The sequence below is a fragment of the Seriola dumerili genome, unplaced genomic scaffold (assembly GCF_002260705.1).
Source record: "Seriola dumerili isolate Sdu_G_001 unplaced genomic scaffold, Sdu_1.0 BDQW01000110.1, whole genome shotgun sequence".
Lineage (NCBI taxonomy): Eukaryota > Metazoa > Chordata > Actinopteri > Carangiformes > Carangidae > Seriola > Seriola dumerili.
The window spans coordinates 137,966-163,384 of record NW_019174365.1 but is presented as its reverse complement, the minus strand read 5'-3'; the positions used below and the strand labels follow the sequence as shown (position 1 = coordinate 163,384).

Genomic DNA, 25,419 nt, shown 5'->3' with positions numbered 1-25,419 from the left:
TGTTGCAATGAAACATCTACTTCCTCTCATGATGTCACTTTTGCCTCAACTTAAAAGTACCCTATGGGGTTTTTTACCACTTGAAGTGCTATGTAGTCAAGTTTTTCCAAGTGAGTCCCTGTGTTTATAACATGCACGCTTTAGATACAAGTGCTGGTTTCACACTACCCCACTGATTTTAGGTTTGTGGCTGTAGCACACAAGGAAGTGTAGCAGTGCAACAACAAACACAAAAAGGAGGAAGAACGCAAGTTAAAAAAACTTGGATTAAACATTGTATGATTTAAAATATTCACAAAAGTGGCTTTACAAATGTTTTATGAGTGTGCACTTTGGTTAGAACCATTGAATGTAAACAGTTTCTTTACAAGGACACTCAACAACAGGGGACCTTTAAGACTGTGTTTATTTCAAATGAATGCCTCCAACAGCAGGATGGAGAGGGTGAATGATGGTATAAAAGGCTGCAGTTTGGTAAACCAAGCAAGGAGAGAGTTGACAACCTGGAGATGTATTTTGACTATCGAGCACCTTGGCCTTTACTTTTGCAATCCCTCTCTCACCTCTGTCCATCTCTGTGATTTCTGAGACATCAACCCAGCCCACCCAAACTGTCTCCTGGCAACAGGGTAGCCAGGGAGACTGAGTCTTTTGGATCGCCGACCTGCAGGAAGTGATGCTGTGGTTAGATGGGGTAATTATGGGTTGTTTGTTTTCTTGAAGACGCCGGTTGGCTGCCTGTCAAGGCATCGAGGAACATTCAGCAGGAGATCCATGTGCACAGCCTCTTGGGGTGGGAAACGTGCACACATAATGTGCCCAGGCCTCTGTCCGTAACACTCGCTTAATAAGCCTGCAGGCTGATTCATCGTGTCTGTCTCTCTGTCACCCACTCAGTCACATGGGCACAGAATCATTTCATTAGGAAAAGTGAAACAAGCTAGAAAAGTGACAGGAGCTTTCATACTGGGTTGTGGATATAATTGAAAGCTTAAAGGCCTGAAATAACTGCACATAAAAGGTTTGCGCTCACAGAAACACACACACTGATGCACTGCTGCTGCCGGCAGCCTATCTGCTCTGGCTTTATCTTTAATCAGCACCACCGCATACAGATTTGTGCAACCAAAGCACCGGGAGCTCAAAGTTAACAGTGATATCTCTCTTTGATTGGCAAGACCGAGCTGACATTTTTCACTCATTACTCTGACTCATTTTGGTCGTAATAAGTAGGAGGCAACACACACGCCACTCGCTTGATCTCTCTTATGCTACGGGGAATCAAGTCCCCCAAAAAATCTTCTGAAGAAAAATCATAAAACATTTTATAACCTTTAAATAATTTTGGACCTTTACTCATCATTTTAGAATCACAGTAGAAGTGTAACTGTGCTTAATGCGTTGCATGAATGAACGCTGAGTCAGTCCTGCAGAACCGTCTCCTGGATCAGCAAGTACTCACTATACTATAGGTGTCCATCATCACAGTTAAGTTCATTTCTCCTGTGACAATCAACCACCATAATGATATGTATGTATCATGCACAGGCACCTCCACTCCCCTCTTGTCTGAACTGAACAATTGTAGTCTGCTTATGAGTGACTGATGATATTTACAGAGTCCGAGGTTTATTTTTACCCACAAAGGTGGAAGCCACGCTGACATTTACAGGCTGAAAAAGGCAGTATTTCCATGACGTTTGTGTAGCAGAACTATCTTGTTAAACGAAAGGGATATTTATCTCTCTATCTAGAAATTGAATTTACTATCACATGAAAGAGCTGAAAGGTACAGTCATTTTCCCAGCGCTCCAAAATTTCAGTTTTTTTCCAGTGAGAGCACTTCACAGCACCTCACAGCTCTCGCATTGCACCAAAGGCGACAGAGTCTAATGATCACAGCATTTCACTTCTGTGTGAGTGCATCAGGAAAGACTAACAGAACCAGAGCTGGAGTTTGCCAGCTGGTTGGTTATTTTCTACAGACACGGCACAGGAAGAGCTGTTGACGTGATGACTTCTCTTCACCTCACAGAAGGAGTGAAAAGGATCCAAAGAGGCATTGAGACTTTTAGATTGAGACTCATGTGAAGGCATTTCATCACTGACATCACTGGGATTGACACTGAGGAGCGCCACTGATTCATAAAATCCTGTAAAGCTGGTAATTTTTCTCTCTTCACTGAAATTATTGTTCCTGCAGAAACTAAATCTGGTTTCTGAGCCACTGCCTGTCGTCAAGTAAATTTCAATACTTGTCCCAACTGTTTGTTTACATTGATTTTGAATTTTTTCAGCTGGACCTTCCTCATCTACCTATTTATATATACTGTAATATTACATCATTATTACTCCTGCCAAGCAAGTTTTGTTTTCACCCTTTGTTTGTTTGTTTGTTTTTTGGGGCAGATTCAGAGTCTGGTCTATGAGTGCCCCTCTGGTTTCATTATTATTGTTGTTTTGTATTGTTCTGTATTGAGATGGTTAATTCATATATAGTATATATTCATATATTATTCATGACCTCCTACTAAAGCTGTAAACATGGTATTCAGCACCCAGATGTTTTATATTTTCCCATTCTCTAGTTACCTCATATTGTCATTGTAGTGTTATACAGAGAGGGCTGTACAGATAAAATTTACTAGCTTGATTAAGTTTTGCACTTTCACACAGTTGAGGAACTGACAAGAGAGGGTTACTTTAAAGTGACTATAGTCAATAGTTTTGTATTACAATGGATCACGTGGCTGTTTGTACGTGAAAAACGTTTCTTCTGATGAAGCCAAAGTGAATTTTTACCCAACTCTGAAGTTCCCCTCGGCTCTATAGAGCATGTGTTATGTTGTATTGTATGTTTTATGTTTTATTTTAGGTTTCCAGGAGTAGACAGCTGTTTTTTTTTTTTTTTTGTGAAAAAGGGTCTAAAAACCCGCTGTACACAACCTGCCTGCCCAGCACAAAATAACAGAGTTAGCAAGTAGCTTTGCAGCTAATTTCCCCCAGGAGTTGGTATAAGCAAAACAGAGCTAAAAGAAGAGTAAATCTTGGGCTCAACATTCATAAGGTGCACACAAAAAACTACTCCAAATGAATGTTAATGGTTGTCCATAAGTGCTAGATGTCTAAATAAGCCACTGTTAGCTAATATGTCATTGTTATGTTGACAGTGGCCAAAAACATCTGTTATTGCAGGTTTTCCCTGAGCTACAAAAACACCGGCTCCCATGCAACTTATGGCATAGCATCTTTTGTTAGACCATCTTGAACTCTCCTGGGCACCAGTTTGCAGGTTAAAAATGCATCATCTCAAAGCCCGTGCTGAGATACCCCAGTGTCAAATCACTTCATGGAAGAGATAACACATTTTTGGCAGGCAGAGAAGGAGCCTCCCTGTGACTGGTTAATTTGACTTTGGCGTGTAAAATCGAGTGCTCCTTTAAAACCAAGTAACAACTGTTTTCTTTTCACCCTCCAGACCATTTTAACTGATTTGGAAAAAGACCGCAGGGTACAATTGTTAATTATTTCAGAAACAAAGGGTTTTTCCAACCATAATCCGCCTACAGGTCGAGAGGCCTCTGTGGATTCTTTTAAAACAAGTGCGGGTAACATCCAACGGCCCATTCTCATATTTAAGATCATTAAAAGCAGGTGTCCTTCAGAACCAACAGGATGTGGCTTGGGAGGAAGTCTGCCATCCCCGCTGATGTCCTTGCAGCCAGTAACACCCGTGTACTCTCAGCCCAGATCTCTTTATGCTTCCCCAGACTACAGTTCATTTCACTTTTCGAAGTACACCTTGTTCTAAAATTGGCTGATTTGATCCCTCGCTCTGGTTACATTATCTGAGGTATTCTCATATTTTTAAAGCTGCAACCTCAAATCTAACCTGCGGTCATCTTCGACTCTGCGCTGCTTCATGATTTCCTGTTTAGCAGCAGTGGTTGCCTGTTATTAGCTGTGATGCACAAAGTTCTCCAGCTGTGTCCTGCCTCCTTCACGGTGTAGAAAAAGAGCTAGAAGTTATTTTTTCAATTTCCTGTTTTTTTGTTTTTTTTTTCCCCAGCTGCAGTTTGCCCTTTCTACTCCCGGTCATACACTTTGAGTTTCACAGGTTTTATATTATTTTATTCTTTTTTAAATTGCCATGGTTTCTTTTTCTGTTCTATGTAATAGCTGTTCTTTTGTGATATCGTCCCTCACCTGTTTGCCTTTTCCCAGGCTGTCACAGCTGGTGAAAATTTGCCTTTAATTGACTTGCTGTGCTTACTCTTACTCTCTCTCTCTCTCTCGCTCTCTCTCTCTCTCTCTCTCGCCTGCTATCTCTGGCAGTCCTTGGTTTCACATTGTGTGAGATGGGCAAACACACTGTTTCAGTAACACTCTGAACAAGCCTACAGTGAAATCAAATGTACACATCCACACAAACAGAGCCAGAGCATCACCACACACACACACACACTCCTCAATGTCAGATAAAAAAGCTTCATGAGATGGCCAAACAGTATGTGTGTACACAACTGTATGTGTGTGTGACAGTTGGGCATAGGCACAAAGTAATGAAGTTTTAAAATAACGGAGTGCAGTGTCTTGGGAGACTGTATTTAGTCTAAGAGGTGTGTGATCCGTCTGGCCTGCTGACAGTGTGTGTGTGTGTGTGTGTGTGTGTGTATGTGTGTGTGTGTGTGTGTGTGTGTGTGATGGGGGACTTTGTTCCTTACAGCAGTTTTATCAGCAGCTCTGCTGACAGCCTGGTGGCAAGAGTTCAGCCTTAACATTCAGCTCCACTGACGGTCAGATTAAAATGCTCTGCTGACAGATACATCCTTCAGTCTCCCTCATAAACCACATGGAGAACATACAATACCGTACCGCACATACATACAGTCAATATGATTCTCAGAAACCAAGTGCAATAATGACAATAATGAAAAAGATTGTGAAATTTAAATATCACCCTTGATTTTTATCACATTGATGACAAGATTAAACATGTATAGCCATGAGAGGCTTAATGCTTATAATATACCAAAAAACAAGCCTAATGGAAGATAGGACTAAACTAATGCCATTAAAAGCAATCGTATGTACATTGTTTATGTGATTATAGTATATTTCATATTATTCTGATGGCATAAGTCTTTGTTTATAGATGCATTAGCCAGTCCTGGTGAAAATTATTGCAGTCTTTGTCTAAATGCCATCTCTTTTCAAATACTGCACATTGTGGCTTTAAAAGAAATACACTAACATGACAATTCTTTTTATCTGTTTGAATCAATAGCTCTCCAGTGCCTTACATAATGTTGCTCCCTGTCAGCTGGGTGGAAATGTTTTGTTCTTTTAAATTAGCTATTTGTAAGATTTGCTATTGCTACATGGCTAATGTTAGCATTTACCAGTCTAGAAGAAACATTGCATGATGCTAAATTCGCACTATAACTATTGTTTTGCTTCTATTTGTATCATTTCTTTTGTCCTTCTCTCTTCCAATACAGTAACTGTTGTGTCCAATTTGTGTCTAGCTCAGAGGATGTACTATAACCTCTTGTCTTGTAAATGCAACAATGGCTGACGCTCTTGGTGAGACTGATGCGTAAACAGCTGTTAATGCTAACATTGGCTATGTAGCAATAGCAAAACTTACAAATAGCTTCTTTAAACTGAGCATATGTAGTGGCATGTTTTGATGTTTTTCTGCCCCTTACTGGGAAAAATTGATTAAAGCAGATTTAACTACAATTTGGAGGTACTTTTTTTGTACTACTACCATGCCACTACAAGGGCCGGTTGGGGGCAGCAAACAAGATGTAAACACAACATTGACATATCATCACCTTTTAAGTTGATATGGCGAATGTGTTAGAAAACACTTGCTTAGTTACACACCCAGTAGTTACGGAGCAACATTAGCTTTCATGTTTTTGGTCTCTACCAACTCCAGAGGGGAAATATCTGCTTCTTTAGCCACGTCCACCAGCTAGCCGCTAACTGTGTCTGTCTGCTGTTTGGTGCTGGGTAGCTAGCGTACAGTTGGCTTTTATTTAGAGCTTTTTAGCTGAAAAAATGACTGAGAGAGTGATGAGAGTGAACAAAAACTGTGAGGTTTTTGGCCATAGAGATAAACAATGAGCTGAAAGTCATATATAAATCTCTATAGGTTTGTCACTAAGAGCAACAGCTTTCACATTGTCACATTGTTTTCCACTGTCATTTGATATATTGTTATTATAAAAACATAGATTATAGCTGCTTTAACTGAGAAAACAGCCAAAAAGTCTTGTTATTTTTTTTTATATCAGTGCAAATATCAGTAATAGGTTTTTGTAACTCTGACCAGCCAGAAGCAGATAATGTGTGTGCTGCTGTGAGCGTGGTGTGTGTGGTGGTGTTTCCCTGCCAGTCTGCCAGACTGATCCCCTGTATACCACACAGCATCTACTGGAAACACTACAGACACTAATTTGAACTCACAGGGCTGCCTACCTCCTGTCATATCCAGCATGTTCTAGATATTTATATTGTGAAACTATTCAACTATTACAGCGAGAGATGTACAGAAAGAGGTAGAGAGATAGATCGGGTGCCAGTGATGCTTCTCTCTGCTGTGAGGGGATTATGGGTAGATGATAGGATTGATTCCAGCACGTGCCTCGGTGCACACATGTCATCCTGTCCCTGACACACAACCCCTCAGTGGTCCATTCACTTTTTGAAACCCACATGACAACTCTGTCACCTGCTCATTTGTGCGTTTGTTATCCTACATGGCTTATGTGCCCCTGCTTGTTTGTGTGTAGCTGTCAGTACACTTGCATCACGTCAGTGTGTGTGTGTGTGTCTGTGTGTGTGCGTGTGTAAGCCTTTGGGGTCACATGGGTTCATGCGTCGACCCTGGAGCTCATCTGGTCTGATCTGATTTCCTCCCAGTTGGCTGATGTGGAACAGTAGCCCAGATGTTGCAGAGATTACAACTCCCTGCAGTGTTTGGCGGGAAGCTTCGGGACCATTCAGGAAAATAAACACAATGGGAGAACATGTATTGTACACACGCCCACTCAATCATGTCTCATCCACAGAAATAATCCCTACTCTGTAATACCCTATTTCTGTTTAGACATCGCAGATGACAAACAAAAACCCTGATGCCGTCATCAGACAGATCTTCCATGTGAGACACCGGTCTAAACTCCCCCATAGATGCCCAGCCATCTCAGACATTGTGCTCTAGCCACCAACCAAACTCTGTACAGTTTTTTTGCGTATTTAAAGAGATCACAAATGTTACAATTTTTACGATTTGTTTACTATAAGCATCAGATTTTTGTCTTGACTGGAAATATGGCTGCGCAGTCCCTCACCCTAGTGTCTCTAAACCGGTGCACAGATCTATAAAATGTGGATTGGTAAAAAGAAATGGAAGGGTGAGATGACTTCACATCATTTTATTTTAATAGATCTCTATCATATACATACAGTACAATATGCTCAAGACAGATTTTATGGCACATCCATTTTTGTTGTACATTTTGCAGTCGCTGGTATTGCTGTGAGGCTACAGTAAAGTGACCATTGGAATCTCTTACTTAGGTAGATACAGCAGGTGGTTTGACCTCCGTGGGTTAAGAATAAGGTTGCTACAGCAAAACACATGCACTGTCAAGTTATATATGCCACTAGGGTTGGGTCACACATCCAGTTACACAGACCGATACTTGAAGGGGCGGTGTTGTTATTTTCTATTGAAACCCCTTTGTTGTTTTTGTCTTGGAGTACGCTACAACAGTGGCTACAGTGATCCTGGAAAGCTACAGGATGTACATGGTTTGGGTTCCACCCAGTGATCGTGATGTGAGGGCCATTTTGAACTTAAAAGAGCTGCCGTTAACACGTGTAATAATTTACTTATGTGTCAGTGGAGATTTTAAATCCGTCTTAATGTTCTTTTTCAGCCATCAAACACGTTTCGAGCTCTGGGTTCAACCAAAACCTTGAATATCCAGTAGGAGTGAAGAATAATGATGGATAAGGATCTAGTATTCAGGTTTCTACTGCAATGCAACTTTACAGTCAATACTACAGGTACAGAGTACTGCTAGGAGGTTATTCACATATGTACAAACTCTGCCGTGTGACTGCAGAGACTTGACAAGTGAGTGTGCGTTTTCTCTCTGCAGAGCACGTTTGAGATAGAAAAATAAAACAGTGATAGACTACAAAATACTGAGTGCCACCGTCATACTCAAGTGCTGCTGTCCATTTTCACCCTGTTATTTGTCCTCATCGGAATGAAAACATAGTCATAACTAAACTCTTTCAGTCAGAATAAAAAAACTGATAAAATGATTGTCTCAAAAAATAATTTAAAAAATTATATTTAAAAAAAACAGCATCAAAGTACAACAGAAGACCATATGTAACATGATACTAAAATTCATCAGCTCATCAGCACCTCCCCTTTATCAGCTTATTAGAGTGATGTAGGTGTGAACATTGTGTACGTACAGTATATACAAAGTGTGTGGGAGCAGGGATGTGAGCACCTCCTGGATTTGTTTCCATATGTAATGTGTGTGTCTTATTCAAACACCAGCATTTTAAAATGTCCCCTTAGTGTCCCGTTTTAATCTGCTTAAAGTGCTTCACATACTTGGCGTGGCACCCAGTCTCCTCCGTGGAGACTTTTTGTGTCTCTAAATGTGCAAGGTTGGCATTTGGACGTTCTCCCAGTCATCCACCGTGAGTGTTGAACAAACGCAAACAGCAATAAATGTAGAAATAACGTGAACTCATGAGCCTGTGTTGACGTCAATGGAAAAAAAAAAAAAAAGCAGGAGGATGTATGGACGTAAGCGGAGGAGTGTGGAGGTGCAGCAGCCGATGGTGCGGCTGTCTGCGCTCTAGATGACCTGGCAGCAGCTGTGTGGGGTGGGGGTGCAGAGCAGACCCTCCTTGGGACTGCGGTGGATGTTGACGGACAGAGTCTTGTCGCTCAGAGGCATCTGCAGCACGCGGTTCTTTATGTTCCTGTGGTTCTCCCTGGCCAGGTCCAGCTCTCCGAGCCTCAGGGTGCCCGAGCAGGAGCCTTCCAGCAGCGGATCAGCCAATGCGTCTCCCAGTGGGGGCTGCTGGTACAGGTTCCCCCTGGGTGAGGGGCCACCCAGGAGCGAGACTTTGTCCAGGCTACCGGTGGAGCCGCCCATGCACATCCTCCACATGGGACGGTCCTGGTTGTCTACCCCAACACCTCCACCACTGCCACCACCGACACCCCCTCCTCCCCCCGTCAGGTTGTGGAACTGAGAGCTCAGGCACAGGCTCATCAGCTTTAGGCTTTCCACCAGGCCGCTGGGAGCTTTGGCTGTGCCTTTGCCTTGGCCTGAACCTGATCCAGGACTGGCACAGTTGGAGGGACTGCCCTGCCCTGCCCCCCTCCTCTCTCTATCCTCTTTCCTCCCTTCTCTCTCATCCCCTTGTCCACCTGCAGTCGCTGTGTCTGGTATGTGGTGACTTTCTGTATCATCATCACTAGTTTCTGAGCTGGGGGTGAAAGTGGCGACCGGTGCTATTACAGTTTTAGGTGAAGACATGAGTGTTGATGGTGACGGTGTTCGAGAGTTCAGACAGAGGCTGAGGCTGGGTTTGGGCAGACCGAGTCCATGCAGCTCTCTCTCTTCCTCCTCCTCCTCCTCATCGTCCTCCTCCTCCTCTTTGTCTTCCTCGTGGATCTGGTTCAGGACTGGAGCGCTCATACGTGACGTCAGCCGATTAGCAGAAGACATAGATGAGGAGGAGGTTTTGCAACGAAGCACCACCTGAGCAGGGAAAGTACAAGGGGGCAAACATTTGTCTTCCTCCCCGTCTTCTTCCTCATCCTCTTCCACACTGAAAAGGCTGGGACTACGGGGTTTAGACGGGCCCACGGAGGCCAGAGAGCTCAGCCTGATGGGGTTGGAGTGGGGCTTTGCAAGAGGCCTGAGTCCCCTCTCTTGGTTCTGTCGTGCAGGCTGCTGCTGGCTCGATGCTGGGGTGTGGCTGTCCTGCCGCTGGCCGAGGTCCAGCAGAGCTGTTTTGGGCCTGGGGCCTTTGTGCAGGCTCTCAGCACTACGGGCTGGGGACTGTGGCCCCCCAGGGTGGGAGATAGTTGGACCCCCCAAGCCATCACTGACATCCTGGTGAACATCCACTCTTGTGGGCCAGGACTGCCTATAAAGGATTAAACACACAGACAAATGTTCAGAAAGATGTTGGAAAAAAAGCACTTTGTAAAAGAATAACTAAAGAAAAACCATGTTACTAGTCTTTATGCTAAACTAAGCTAACCAGCTGTTGGATGTGGCTTCATATTCACTGTACAGACATAACATTGATATCAACCTTTTGAACTATTCCTCTTACCGACAGTTATATATATATATATATATATATTTTTTTTTTAATATATAAGCTGCATTTCAACAAGAACATTAAATGAAAACACTGTTAATATTTAATTCTGTTGAATGTAAGATCCATCCGTTATTACAAGGGTCTTGAGACTAATGAGATGGTTACATTACACTTTTGTATTACACACACTTTCAGTCAAGTACTGTGCATACTGAGGATGAAATATGAATTTATATATATATATATATATATATACTATACAGAGAGAGAGAGAGTAAGAGAAACATTTGCTGTTTTATTTCAAGATATTTTTGGTGATACAGCTCTGTAATACTGCTGATCTGAAACGTCGCTTCTATTCTGAGTCTGTCTTTCATTCTCTGCAAAAAAAAAAAAAAGCTGTCCATCTGCTGTCAAACTTGTTTTTTAGGAGACTGACAGAACACAGCACTGCAGAGGCAGCACTCTGTCTATGTCAAGAAATGTTTGTGTGTGTGCATGTATGTGTGTCGCTGGACAAGTGTCACTATATTCGTGGGGTCAGAAAACCGGGAGCCCACTATAATTATGGGGGACCAGAAGTTTAAATCTTAAAGGTTAAGACATTGTTTTAGGGTTAGAATTAGGTCATGGTTAGGGTTAGGCATTCAGTTGTGATAGTTAAGGTTAGGATAAGGGGTTAATATAGTAAAACAATGATGTGTGTGTGTGTGTGTGTGTGTGTATACCTGAACTGAGCCTTGCTGGGGCTGGGTGACCGTGTCTGGCTGTGTTGCTCCTTCTCTTGCCTCTCCCTCAGCATCCTCTCGGCCAGCAGGAAGTAGGTAGCTGTGATGTGGTTGTACTGATTCGACTCCAGAGCCCTGGGATGATTGAGAGAGAAATCAATTTGAATTCCAAAACACACACACAGAAGTACACGTGTACACACACACACACACACACACACACATACACATACACAAACACATATCAACAAGCAGATCAGCAACAAATCCTGACCGTGAGTCAAAAGGAAGTGACGGGGGTGGAGATTTAATTTGACATGGCAACAGCTCAGGACAGATTGGCAGCTGGTGGTTAATGGCAATTAAAGTGTTGACGACATTCAATTAAGCTTCAGTTGGTCTGGTGAACCGTGAGGAATGTTTGGAGATTACACAGGAAAGAATAGCCGTGTGTTAATTTATGCATGTATGTGAGATAAAGGGACACATACTCAGTTATGGTGTCTCGGTCTGCGATGCCCCCCAGCACCATGCGTTGAATGATGGAGCCGTGCTCCTCCTCCGACAAGCTGCGATGGGACACCAGAGGGGTGGACAGCTTGGTGGCCGGGGAAGGGTCGACACCTTGGAGCCAGTCATGGGCCTCGATCTGCTCCAGGGTCGCTCGTTTCTTGGGGTCCCTCTGCAGCATATGGCCTATCAGACTGGAGGGAGTCACGGTGGAGATGAGTGTTACAGACAAACTGAAGAAACATCTGGTCATTACTGTAGGAATATTTAGATACACAATCCATTCCTTTAGCATTTGTGGTAAGTAATAAGTGAATGATCTGGAAAAGGTTTTCCTTTACAGTATAATTCCTGTTTATCACACCTCATTTTTGCTGTAGTTTTTGAGATTTAGGAACATGACAACATCGCTAGAAGATCAGCCAGGTTGTTAACAAAAGCCCAGGTTAGCCAAATTCACATATATGGAAGGGAAAATTAGCATGAACAGTAAAATTATTACACAAACTGTTCACTGTAAACACCCATCCTGGTTCAACTTTAACCTACCATACTTCCTGTAATCATAAGCTGTAAAATGAGGGACTACTGCCAACATTTCAATGTGCTAACTTTCAGTTTCACCTTCAAATAAAGGAGTTTAGATAAAATGGATAAACTGTTGGCTTGTTTATGACCTGAATGATCGTCTTGATGTTCATGTTTCTTGCCCTCTCCCACCACCCATCCCCAATTCCATCATTGAGAACTTATAATAATAACAATAATAGTAGTGGTAGATAATGATAGAGAGGTTGTTGTCACTGATAGAAATAACGGATATGAAAAACCTTTGAAAAGGAGAAAAAAGAAGTTGTTTGCAAACTGGGATTATTATAATGGCTCTGCTGTAAACCTGCATGAATAGGATTGGTTGTTACTTGTCAGCTAATGCTAGTGTGACTTCAGAGCTCTGCCTGAACTAACTCTATGTTCCATAAATGATGGTCAAACTAAATAAATTAAGACCCAGGTTATGATAAACCATAATTCTCTTTAAAATCTCACAATGTCTCGTCAGTGTTTCGTACCTTAATAAAATGCAGTTTATTTAACTTTTTGTTGAATTGATCCAAAATTCTGCTGACATGACAAATGTTTAAATATAAAGCTCAGCAGCTTAAATGCAAAAATACTGTACAGAACAGTCAAACCCTACTCGGGATAATCCAGTTTTATCCGGATAGAAACACCTGTACACAAGTTATCTCACATTTGTTGTCACAGTCCGGTTAAGCTAGATGAACTAACTTCACCGGCTAAATCATTCACATAAAATAGGAAGAAATACTGTAAATACTGTTTGTTTAAGGGTGGGAACAAATACCATAGGGACCACTATGTCAATATTTGAAGTACTGTGTGCAAGTCAGCATAACCTAATGATGTCCAAAAGCAGTGTGTTTTCAGAGCTACAGCCATTCAAAATGTATTCAGCGCCTAGTTTGCCCTTCTCTGCTTTGAGGCGTCGTTAAACCCTCACAATGTTAAAAATAGAGGGCCGATTTTAAAGGGTGCATTAGATACACTTAACGCAGCGCTGCATCTGTGGCGGAGCAGCTGACTGCAGCACTGAGTGAAAGCAGGACAACGAGGAGCAGCAGAAGAGAGACCGCTCTCTTTTCTTCACACATCTATAAACATGAAATATGCAGCACCTGCAGAGTACTCCGTCCATCTGTGTAGGGGATGTGTGTGTGTGTGTGTGTGTGTGTGTGTGTGTGTGTGTGTGTGTATTACTCACTCTCTGCATGCATGGGAGATGTGTGGAGGCACTGTGTATTTACAGTCCATGATCATAGTGAGCGTCTCGCTGTCGTTAGCCTCCTGGAAGGGGGGCTGACCGCAGACCAGCATGAACAGGATCACCCCAAGACTCCATATATCTGCAGAGACACCAGTGTGTGCAGATAATATGAGAGGAAAGTGTGAATTTTTTTTAAGGAAGAAATGGTAAAAATAAATAAATAAATAAGCATGACAGACCAACAGAGTAAAGCACGTATGCCTTTTCTGCTTAGTGACCTAGATAGAAAAAAACAAGGGCCATCTCCCCTCTAGTTCAAATGAAGCATGAATCATATTCGATCAGAGCCATTTCCATAAATATGTACTAGCTTAGGACACATCTGTCTAACCAAGGATGAGGCTCTGCACTGCTTCCTGCCGCCAGCGTCCCGCTCACACATAAACACGCATGCATGCCCTCCCACACAAAACTCACAGTCCTGGGAAAGTGGGTTAACGTGTTCATCCCTCAAAGCTTCATACAAATGCTAATTTTATGGAACAGTTCTCTCGGTCCGATTAGCCATTTTGAAAAAAAAAAAAAAGAGCAACTTTTTGCTCGAGGCTTTCACTGCTGCTCTGGTCAGCAGGATGGTCCACTGACACACATTCTGCAGCCATGTATTGACTATGAGCAGAGAGCCAGTAGTGTAAGAGCACATGCTTTCTCAGTCAGTATGTTGACCCCTTTTTCACATCCACTTTAAAAAAAAAAGAAAAAAAGAAAAAAAGTGTGGCAAGATTTTGGCCTTTTGCATGTAAAAATTAAACAGGAAGCTTAACTATTTTTTTTTCTCATCAGCAAAAGTGAGCTGATTTACAGTATGCCACTTCTGCTTTAAAGAATAAGCGAAATGCATTACGTTCTCTTGATAATTGTTCAGTTATATTAAAAAAAAATCGAAATCTCTGTCTTTCTCTTCCAGTTAAAACTTAAAATATTTTAATAACTCATCTTGAACTCATAAATAAAAAAATAAAATAAAATTATCCGGTCAATGCGATTTGGTGCTACTACCTTACCCCATCCATCATACAAAACTGTAATTGACCATTAGGTTGTATCTAGCAGAGAACTACAGGAGGAGGTGTGTTTTGATGTCAGTTAGCAAAAACTTTAAATTTCTAAAGAATGTGGATGAAGTCTCATTTAATCAAGTCTCCCTCATCTTCCTCCCCCTGATCTAACAGTGCATGTGAGGAAAGTGTGAGTGGAGGCCTCCAGTAACTATACAGCACTCTTCCCACATATTTTGTTTCACTCTGAGAATATACGGTATAACAGAAGCTAATGACGCTCTAACTATGGTTTCACTGTGACTTTAAAGCTGCATTAGTAGATTTTATTTGTCCACTAGGGGGCAGCGGAACAAGCTGTAAACACAGTGTTGATGTGCTGTCACGTTGTTGGTGCAAACACGTTAGCTAACAGTAGCTTATTTACACATCAAGCAGATGCAAACCAACATTAGCATCAATGTAAGTCCAACATTCAATCTCCTTTTAGCTCTTTTGTAACATGTAAATATATTTGGTTCTTTAGCTGCTATGTGCTCCATGATGTTCACCAGCTTGTTGCTAACTGTGTCTGTTTGCTGTTTGGTGCTGAGCAGGTAGGGTACAGACCGTTCATCAGAGCTTGTTTTGCTCAGAAATATAGTTGCCTGCAGCTGGAGGTTAATGAGAGTAGTAAGAATGAACCCAAGCCATAAAGCTGTGGGCTGTAAAATAAGCTAAAGATGCTAAACTAGATGCTAAATTGCTCTGTAGAGCTGAGGGGAACTGCAGAGTTGGGTGATAATTCTCTGTGGTTTGTCTCCACAATTTTTAATTGGTAATTTAAAAAAAATACTGATTAGTGTTAATCTCTGAGTTACTTTTTTTGTTGTTGCTGTGTGGTTACTCCTGTTGTTTCTTTGCCCTGCACTTTGCAGATTTCACTGTTTGGTCAAACAAACTGTGTGTCCTATTACCTGTAGATTTTCAAATAATGAAGCTTGTTCTGCCATGGAGGCTAAAGCTGCAAAGGCCAAATACCCAGTTATACTTATGAATACAAAAAGCAGGACAGAAATGGAGAATTAATTTCCTGCTACAGTTGATGTATCAATTATTACCTGAACAGACCTTGTGCTCATTTAACTTGAGTTTGGTGTACTGAAGACTTATTCTACGAAAACAAGGTTTATCGTCCCCAACACCCCTGTGATGTGTCTTCATACTTCTTCATATCACTTCAGTTTGCCAGGATACGCTGGAGATTTCAATCTGGTAAAGTAAATGTGCCAGTTTACTGTGGGTGGCGAGTATTTATTGCTCTGAGGCTGTGAAGGAGTGTCTCATCCTGCTGATGGAGGGAGCAAACACTCCTGCAGTCCCCACCACCATCTTACCCCTAGCCAACGTATCCTAGCAACCATGACCCTGCTCCCTCATTACTTGCGTCAGCGGTCCACCAAACTTCCTTCCTCGATAACTTTATTTATAAACCAGATGGCTGACACATCTCTGGATAACGCCGTTCACATCACTGCACATTAGCATCACTTGTGCTAACGACGTCGGCTACTTAGCGTCGACAGCTGGGAGTGTAAACATCCCCTTTTTTGCAGCCTTGCATTGCATTTAAACACCAAATGCTTCCCTGAGATAACCAACAACGACTCCCTTGTGTCTTGACACTGTTAACCCCCAGGCTAACCGGGCCACGTTCAGCATCCTGTCCTGCTGATCATTATGCATTTCTTTTTCTAAAAAAAAAAAAAAAAAAAAAAAAAAAAACTTGTTGATGTTCATTATGCACAGATATGCTCTGAATTATGCATGCGCCCAGGATATGTTCTTTGTAATTGCTATTAGGTAAGTTAATTTTTTTTTAAGTGCAGCTTGTGCTTCTTGAAGAGGAAGCAGAAATCTATATTTAACTTTCCATTTACTGGAGACGAACAAGGAGGGAGCCCACACTGCATAACATCAAAAGGCACAAAAAAGGAGGCAGGCATCGTTTTATAGCCGTTATTAGTCCATCATCTGCTCACAAAAAGGCACAAACATGTCTGCACCATGTTAAATCTGTGATTTTCTCTTGCTTTTGTTTGATTATTCTGTCATTCACTGTTTTCCTTTAACCAATTATTTCTTTCCATCAGAGTCTGGAGTCTCCACTGTGAATGATAGTCCAATGTAGGGCCCCAAACGTGACGGCAGTTTTAGTTCATTCACAAGTGTGCCTGAATAGAGATGACGTGATTAGTTGATTAACTAGTTGACTAGTTGATCGACAGAAAATCTATTCAAAAATGAATTGTTCATGTAATTTTTTAAGCACCAAAAATCCACCACCTCCATTTGCTAGTTATCTTCAGGTTTTAAACTCTTGGTCAAGCAAAACAAGTCCTTTCAAGAACTGGGAAAGTGTGATGACATATTTCGTTATTTCTTGACATTTTTATAAACAAAATAATCAAACGTGAAAACAAACGAACAGATTAATTAATAATGAAAATAATTATTCATTTCAGCCCTGATACCTAAGCATGTGAAAGAGCGATGAAGAAGTCAAATCCGTCTTCTGGGATAAACACGCGACACCTTGTATTAATAAATAGCTTTTTCTTTGCTGTTATGCAGTTTGGACTGTTCAGCTCCTGCTAATTGGCTCCTTCTGTAGGACCGACTACGGGTGCGTACGTTCTCCTCTCTATTTTAGATCACTTTTCATCTCAAATTATTTTCAGCACTCCCTCAAAAGAGCAGCAAACTCCAAACAGGCCCGGCTTGAGAGAGCTGAGCGAGGACAGCCTCTTTATCTCTGCAACAAACTAGGCTGGCCGCCACCTGGCACGTCACCAGCAAAACCCAGCACCCTACAGACTGTCAGCAGGTACCTTGGCAGCAATGTAATCCCAGGCCAGGTTACCTCAAAGCCCCGAACGTCAGGACTGTTGGCCTCCATTCAGCCTGTTCCACATCAAACTGCACTGCTGATAGAATCGCACAATATTACATCCCGGCTGGGTGGATAATCCCCGCAATCAAAACATCATCATCTCAGCTGAATGAACAATAGCGCACAGGCAGTGTGAACACTTCAGAGGACAGGACACACACACTCACACACACACACACACACATGCACTGAAAATGTCCACAAACATCTGATTTATCATTTGGGTCAAGTGCTCAGACAGGATTTCACAGGACAGGTGACCTCACACATCCAGCTACTCACACAATCATATAAAAAAAAAAACACACATGCACTCAAATAACAGGGGCTGTTATTATTCCACTTTCAGTATTTGGGAGCTGCTCATCTGCTTGGCACAAGAGAGAGTGAGAGAGTGAAGGCAGACAGAACAAAATAGCCACTGCAAATCCACTCAGTCAGAAAAATAGAAAATGCTTCTCTTGCTCCTGCATTTTTTTTCCCCTTCCCTTGCTCTGACGCAGTGGCCTCTGGGTAGACAGAGGCACTTCTGATGCTTTTTTTTTTTTTTTTGCTCTGTCTGTTTTCCTCTTGTCTATCTTTTCACACTCCCTTTTCCCCTCCTTCACCCCCCAATCTGCACGTTTTCTATTTAATTTCTTTTCCCTTACATTTGAATTCAATATATAAACTGCGGCTCAGGGTGGATTGGGGGGGGGGGGGGGGGGCGACACTATCGATGGCCAAGGTGGACAATGACGGCGAGCTGCTTGAGGTGTGCGAGTACGTCGCAACCACAGAAGAAGACAGTGCTGAGGAAACCAATTTCGGCCTGATCTGATATCAGATTTTATTACACGCAGAAAGGCCACGACTGTCAATGAAAGTAAACCTGCAGACAAAAATGAACTGCAGGTGTAGGACTGCAATTCTGTGGATTAAGTTATAGTCTAATTTCGAAACTGACTGATGCACTGACAGACTGTGAACTCTGAGCAGTTCCTCTCCTTCTATCAGCTGGCTGATAAAGCTGCTAGTGTGCCAAGTTCTATGCAGGGCCCATCCAAAGTACAGTAGGTTATATGGTAAGGTCCCAGAATATGCGGAGCTATCAATAGGTCATCACTTAACCAGGCTGATATACAGTCGAGGACAGCATGTACGTTCTGCTGCTGAATCAGTGTCCCATTCCAGTAAAGGTAAAAGCTGTAATAACTATCTCACTTTGATTATCACCATAGATATCTCCCCGCTGTGTAACCCAGAACTCGCTGTCAGCTCTTCGGACTTACCCACGGCAGGGGCGTCATACTCGTCTCCCAGCAGTATTTCAGGAGCAGAGTAGGCCAGCGAACCACAGGAAGTGTTGAGTGTTTTCCCGGGCTGAAACCGGTTGCTGAAGCCGAAGTCGGTGAGCTTGACGACGCCCTGCTTCTCAAAGAACACCACGTTTTCTGGCTTCAGGTCCCTGTGCACCACGTGTAGCCGGTGACAGTAGGAGATGCCGTGGACAATTTGGGCAAAGTAACACTTGGCCACCTTGAGAATGAGAGACAGAAAGAGTAGTTAGAAATAGTAATGCATATCAGTCTCATAATTATGATTTTTTTTATTTTTTCTACAAAAAAAGCTCTAAAAACCCATTGAACACTACACTACTACACTTTGTTTTTTGTACGGATTAAACAAACAAGATGAAAACGTGTTAATAAGTAAACTTTAGAAGTGCTGGTAGGTGGACTTTCTTGTTACCTGTGGAAAGACTAGGCTAGCTGTTTACCCCTGTTTTCAGTCTGTGCTAAAGTTAAGCTAACTGGTTAGCTCAGTTCGTAACAGAGTGGCATTAATCTTCTCATCTAACTCTTAACAAGAAAGTGAACAGGCATATTACACAAAATGTGTGCACATAGAGACTCAGCAATAAGCAACTATTGCCATTGCAGAGATTTACCCTCTTTAACTTGTAATATTAAAGCTTTCAATTTCACACACTTGCCATTCAGGTGTTGGGAATTTATTAACTTTAAAGAATTGGTATGCTGCATTGGTAAGCTTCTAACTACCTGTCCTTCACTGCATTTCCACAAAACAGTCGCCACTATATACAAACAAAAGAACTGAATCTAAATTCTGCTCCCTAGAGATTTTATCTTCAGTGATTCTTGTCCATTTCAAGGAGAATTCATAGTAACATGATGCTTTATTGATCTCCTTTCTCTTGCCTCATCTCAAGGCAAGCCAAGGTCAGGAGCAGCTATAAAAGAGCACTCCTAAAGATGGTAAGAGACTTCATAAGTTAAAGACACTTCTGTTGAAAGACTGAGACAAGGCCAATGAATCTGAATGGCCACTCTGTTGCCTACAGTCCCACTCACCTCTTCGCTGAGGCCTCCATCGTGTTTCATGATGCAGTCGTACATGTCTCCTCCGTCTCCCAGCTCCAGGATGAGGTAGAGCTTGGTGGCCGTGTCGATGACCTCGTAGAGGCGCACCACGTTGGGGTGTTGAACCATCTTCATGCATCGCACCTCCTGGAAAAGGTGGCCCCGCGCCACCGGATCCAGCTTAGTCTTATCTATCACCTTTACTGCAACCTGGAAAACAAAATAAATAAAACAGAACTGAGGACAGACATCTTTCGCAAGCTACAACTAATAGCAGCAACACTGGCGTAAATGCTTTTGGGCTGAAGCTGTTAATTGCTGTTGTGTAGTACAGATAATATTTTGATGATTATTGAGCAAAACATTAAAAGTGTACAGTATAGTGCTTAGTCTAATATCTCTAGGAACAACATGGAGACCATCATGTGATAGTAAAACATTCACAAGAGCCAAGAGCAACACCATATGTTAGCAAGTCAATCCACTTAAACCTTACGTAGAAACGTTACTCAAATCTCTCGAGTATTTTTCTCGTTACCTTTCTTTGGTATGTGTCTCTTAGGGCGAGGCTGAAATTTTCAACAGGATGTTGATACTAGATAGTTAAGTATGAGGAAATTCCATCACTGGCATTAGAGGCATTGCTCTTGCATGTACAGACATGGACGAGCATACCTTTTCCCCAGTGAATACATGTCGAGCCAATTTGACCACAGCAAAGTGCCCACGGCCCAGAGTCTTGTCCAGGTCATACAGCCCAGCAATCTTCCCATCGTGATGACGTTTGAGCCCCGCCATGGCTGCACGCGGACGGGGAGGAGGGAGCTGCCTTCTGTCGCCTGCCGGTCCTCGGTCAGTTCTCCATCCCGCCCTGAGTGGGTTGAAGTTGGGTGAGGTTTGTGGTGGTGGTTCGGTTGATTCTGGACCAGCTGTGGCAGAGATTTGAAGGTAAATCCCCCCCTGCTGTTTGGTAATGGAGCTTTGACCTGCTGCGCTGCCGGTGCTCCCCTCAATTCAGTCCCGTCTTCTCTTGATCTGAGAGAGAAAATGATACAAAGGGAATTTAAATTAAATTCTTACTCAGTGGCATTTTGAGTAAAGTGCTAACATGCTTACAATGACAACATTAACATGATGATGTTTACCAGGATCAACATCTTAGTTCAGAGTGTTAGCATGATACCATTTGGTAATTAGCATGTATATAAAAGTACATCTAAGGGCTGATGGGAATGTCTTGTGTTGTGTCATGAATGTCATGACATATGATGTATTTCAGATTGGACCGAAGGGGGGATTGACACGACATTGCCAATCCTAGAACCAGGTTTCTGTGGTGACTAAAAATAACGTATCATAGCAGCTTATCATTTAACAATAAAATCTGTTATAATTATGAAATCAAACACATGGTAAAGTTTCTAACCTTCATTTACTACTAAAACTAAAAAGCTAAATTAAAACTAATAGTACCTGAACTGTATGCAACCAAACACATGCCCTACATCATCAATTATTCTTTTCATTCTCATTTATTCTATATGGATATTTGGAGACAATTACTGGCTTTGGATCAGAGTATGTTTTGACCATGGCATAAATACACTGAGAGTTGAGACATTTCCTACTTTATTTTATAGACCTAGCCCTAGTATTGCATTAGGTTTGTTGGCTCAATAACACAGCTTTGAAGGAGAAGGGGGAAATACATTAGTATGGTTTCTATTAGGGCTCCAAATAACCACTACTTTTATTATCAATTACATTTTTTATTTTTCCCCCATCATTCAATTATAGTTTATTACATGAAATGGTCTAAAATGGTAACAAAAAAAGTTCTTATAACCCAAGGTGATGTCGTTATATCTCTAGTTTTTTCAGACCAACAGCCCCAAATTATATAAAACCAGGAAAATTCACACATTTGAGAACCTGTAACCAGCTCATAATGTTGTAATGTTCTTGTTTAAATGACTGAAATGATTGCCAATTCATTTTCTAACATTCTCTCAATCAATGAATTGACGTTTTCTCAGCTCTAGATAATAAATTCATAATTTCCACATTATACGATATTACATGATCATACTGGTGGATATTTTTTCCCCCGTCAAGCACAAAACTGTACTATTCTAAAGTAATTCATCTCAAATGCCACCGTGCTCACATGTCTGACCCTTCCCTCTGTTCACCAGAAGCTACTGTCGTCACACAGCCTTTTGCTTCACAGCCCTGATTATGAAACAGTGCCTCTGGGGGAGTCATGGCATTCCTCTTCCAAGAATCTACCTGCGTGCCAAGAGCACAGAGACGGCAAAAAACAAAAAAAAACAAAACAAAATGTACAGGCAAAGAACATTCCTTGGAGGTGATCTCGGCCTAGGTGTGTCCCACTCACCTGGATTCACAAAGACTACAGGAAACCAAATAACTGTTGTCAGGGAGCACGCCTACCTGCATGACCAGATAGAGTAAGATGAAGAAATAAAACATATCTAACCCACCAGCTGTCTGTGGTTGCTTAAATGAAACTATGAAAGCCTCAAGAGCTCTTTTGGGTTTTTATGTGATTCTCAGTTGGAGGATTGTACCTGTGAGAAAGGAGTGAGTCATTTTTCCTATAATAGGAGTCTGACATCTCTATCTGCCTCTGCTCTCTCTCTCTCTCTCTCTCTCTCTCTCTCTCACACACACACACACACACACACACACACACACACACCACACACACACACACACACACACACAAAAGTCATCTCAATTGTGCTGAACTCTTCGCCTCACTGACACTGACAACATGTAGGTGTTGATGCCTCAGAAAACTGAAGCCATGAGAGGAGACATATACACACACACACTTGTGCCTGCTTTCATGCTCTCACACACACACACACGCACGCATGCACACGCACGCACGCACACACACACACGCAGCTCTGGCACACTAGTCAGGCTGACAGGCCAGGTTAGGTGAGATCAACAGGGGCTGTGGTGTGGTGATGAGCTGGTGTGTTGGCCTCAGTCAAACCAGGGTATTAACATCTACTCAGCTGTGAATGACTGATCTGATAGTCTAAATCTAAACCTCTTATTTACCTCTACAGAGACTGAGTGTAATCACTTTAGCAGTTTAAACCAGGTGGTGGATGAAAATACAAGCTGAGAGAATGCACTTGGTGTTAAATACAGTTTGGTATTTTAATTACCAGGCCTGCCAAACCTCTAGTCTCTGTGCCATGCCCAGGTACAGTACAGTAGTGTACCAGTCATGCATGCTTTGACGTTGGTTACATAACTGTTCAAGGTGCCGGCAGCGTATTGATTAACGAAGTGGTAGGGTGCGTGTGTGCACACAAAAGCACACAGACACACATATGAGGTCAAGGACCTGTTATAATAGCTGCTACACTCTCATGGCCTGTGAGATTAAAGATATGAACTGGGAGTTATCAAATATCTGGTTAACTGGAACTCAGCTCTCCTGGTACATTTGAGTAAGATACCAGTATATGAAAGTAACCCAACTTAGTTCACAAGCAAACACACTGACTGTGTTAATCCATATAAGGTCTAACACTTCAGGTACAAAAACTTAGTAGCTGGTTGTATTTGAACAAAATGATTTCCCAACTTTTACGGCTTCTGAAACTTAAAAGATTTCACTCCTTGTTTTGTTTGAGTAGTTTAAAAAAAAAAAAAGTATTAAATTATACCACAAACAGCTCAGATTAAAGATCATTTTGAGTATCAGAAATATGTTTTCTTCCTATTAGAATAACCTTATGACCCTTCAGAATTTACTTGCATCCTATGCAGAGATGCTGATTCCCAGGTTGGGAACCAATGCTATAAGGCACACTTCTAGAATACAATACAAACATGACAGTACTATGCATCACTGGAAGAATATTATGGTGACACCACAGGAGTTAGAGCTGGACCATGAGGTGCTGTATAGATATAGTAAATCCTTTTAAGAACAATTCAGGAATATTATAGTGACTTTTCTGAAGGATTCAGCGTTATTTTGTCCTATGCATGCACAAGGAATGCAGTAACCTGACAACATTTCTTCAGTACTGTAGCATACACTTCATTATCTAGTCTGTATGAAGTTACTGTAGTACTATGTTGGTGATACCATCAGGAAGTCACTGTAAACTCACTACACAGTACCACAGGAACACTTTAAATCCCTGGCTGGATATCATAAGAGTAGCATCATGTGTATAATAAATACATCACTTACTACACTGTCAACTAAATAGAGTATGAGTATGTGTTAAAGCTGTTAAATGACCATCCTGCACTGTATTTGTTATATTTTCACTGCATAGGTGCTACAGCCCATATGGGACCCCCCCCCCCCCCCCCCCCCCCCCCCCCCCCCCCCCCCCAACTCCTCTCTACTGTCAACATGCCTGCTGGCTGCATCCACAATAACATGACAGTGCAGACCAGCCTGCGCCAACAGCACACATATGAAAGCTGTGAAGACACGGGCAGCATGCTAAAATGCGCCCCAAGGATGCGCATTAAAGAAAAAAAAAAGTCCCCCACTTAAATCCAGCAGAGCCCCGCCAACTTGACACATATTACTACACGGGCCCACACCAGCAGCCTGCATGCACTACAACCAGTCCTACTTACCACAGAGGAATCTGAGGTAGCGCCTGCCGTCCTATCTGTTTCGCTTTAAAACTGCGGGAGTGTGCGGGGCTCCGGCCGGTGAGCTGCGGGGTTTTAACGAGGCTGAACTCCGCCGCCGTTTAGTTTAACACTCGGTACCGACTGACAGCGAAGCGGCCACAGATTATTCCGAAGAGTCCCCGTGTAAATCTGTCACACTGTCAACTCAGCCTCTCTCTTTCCCTCCCCCTCTCTCTCTCTCTCTCTCTCGCTCTCTCTCTCGCTCTCTCCTGCGCTTTCAGCTGCGTCAAGGAAACACAGGTAACATCTGACACAGGAAATAACCTTTCAAAATAAAAGCGTAGACTATTTAAAATGTAAAAGCTCTATTTCAAGAGACTTGAATTATGAAATGTAATTATTTAATGGATGAAGTGATGAATGTACCGGTTTTAAAACAAAAAAAAAAGTATTATGCTTTGGATTTTGGTTTCTTTCCTCACCAATTTATCAAATTTTTAAAAAATCAACCCCCCTAACAAAAACATTATAGCCAATGTGCTTGCAACTGTTTTTTTTTCTTTTAAAATTTTAATATATTATATTTCACATACTTTGGAAATATGTATAGGAATTTTAGCGCAATAAATTACATTTTATTTAATAAATTTATGAACCCGGAATTCAGTGAGTTATCAAAACATTTTAATATTTTACTCCAAGAAAAAAAATTGGATTTTCAATATTAAAACACGCAAAATATTTTTTTTTTCAAAATTATTACAATTGTTATCGCTACATGCGTTATTTGATTGTGTTTTTCTCTCACTCCTCTTTTTATGGTTCACAGTGTATGCTTACACGACGTAAAATGGGGAGAGCGTAATATATTGTGCTTTTATTTTGATGGAATATTCACCCGTGTTCCGGTATCGTTATTGCCGAATGACAGATCTATCATCACTGCGCTTCTGTACCATTCATCTTTGACGTCAGAACTATGCTCAGAGAAAAGCGTGTT

General features: G+C 41.9%; 1 protein-coding gene across 1 annotated transcript; it reads right to left on the bottom strand.

The window, feature by feature from the left end:
* Positions 1–7,443: 7,443 nt before the first annotated feature.
* Positions 7,444–24,595, bottom strand: LOC111223481 (SNF-related serine/threonine-protein kinase-like). Its single transcript, XM_022747645.1, has 8 exons — positions 24,420–24,595; positions 20,445–20,804; positions 19,761–19,979; positions 18,678–18,924; positions 13,414–13,555; positions 11,612–11,824; positions 11,121–11,255; positions 7,444–10,209 (listed from the first exon to the last, which is right to left on the bottom strand). Exons 2-8 carry the CDS (start codon positions 20,565–20,567, stop codon positions 8,904–8,906), a joined length of 2,385 nt encoding a protein of 794 aa, XP_022603366.1. The 5' UTR covers positions 20,568–20,804; positions 24,420–24,595; the 3' UTR covers positions 7,444–8,903.
* Positions 24,596–25,419: the final 824 nt, after the last annotated feature.

Excerpts from the sequence above, each read along its gene's own strand:
- LOC111223481 (XM_022747645.1), bottom strand. The coding sequence starts at position 20,567 with ATGGCGGGGCTCAAACGTCATCACGATGGGAAGATTGCTGGGCTGTAT. Across the intron at positions 18,925-19,760 it reads ATGGAGGCCTCAGCGAAGAG|GTGGCCAAGTGTTACTTTGC; the intron begins GTGAGTGGGACT and ends CTCATTCTCAAG. Across the intron at positions 10,210-11,120 it reads CCCAGCAAGGCTCAGTTCAG|GCAGTCCTGGCCCACAAGAG; the intron begins GTATACACACAC and ends AATCCTTTATAG.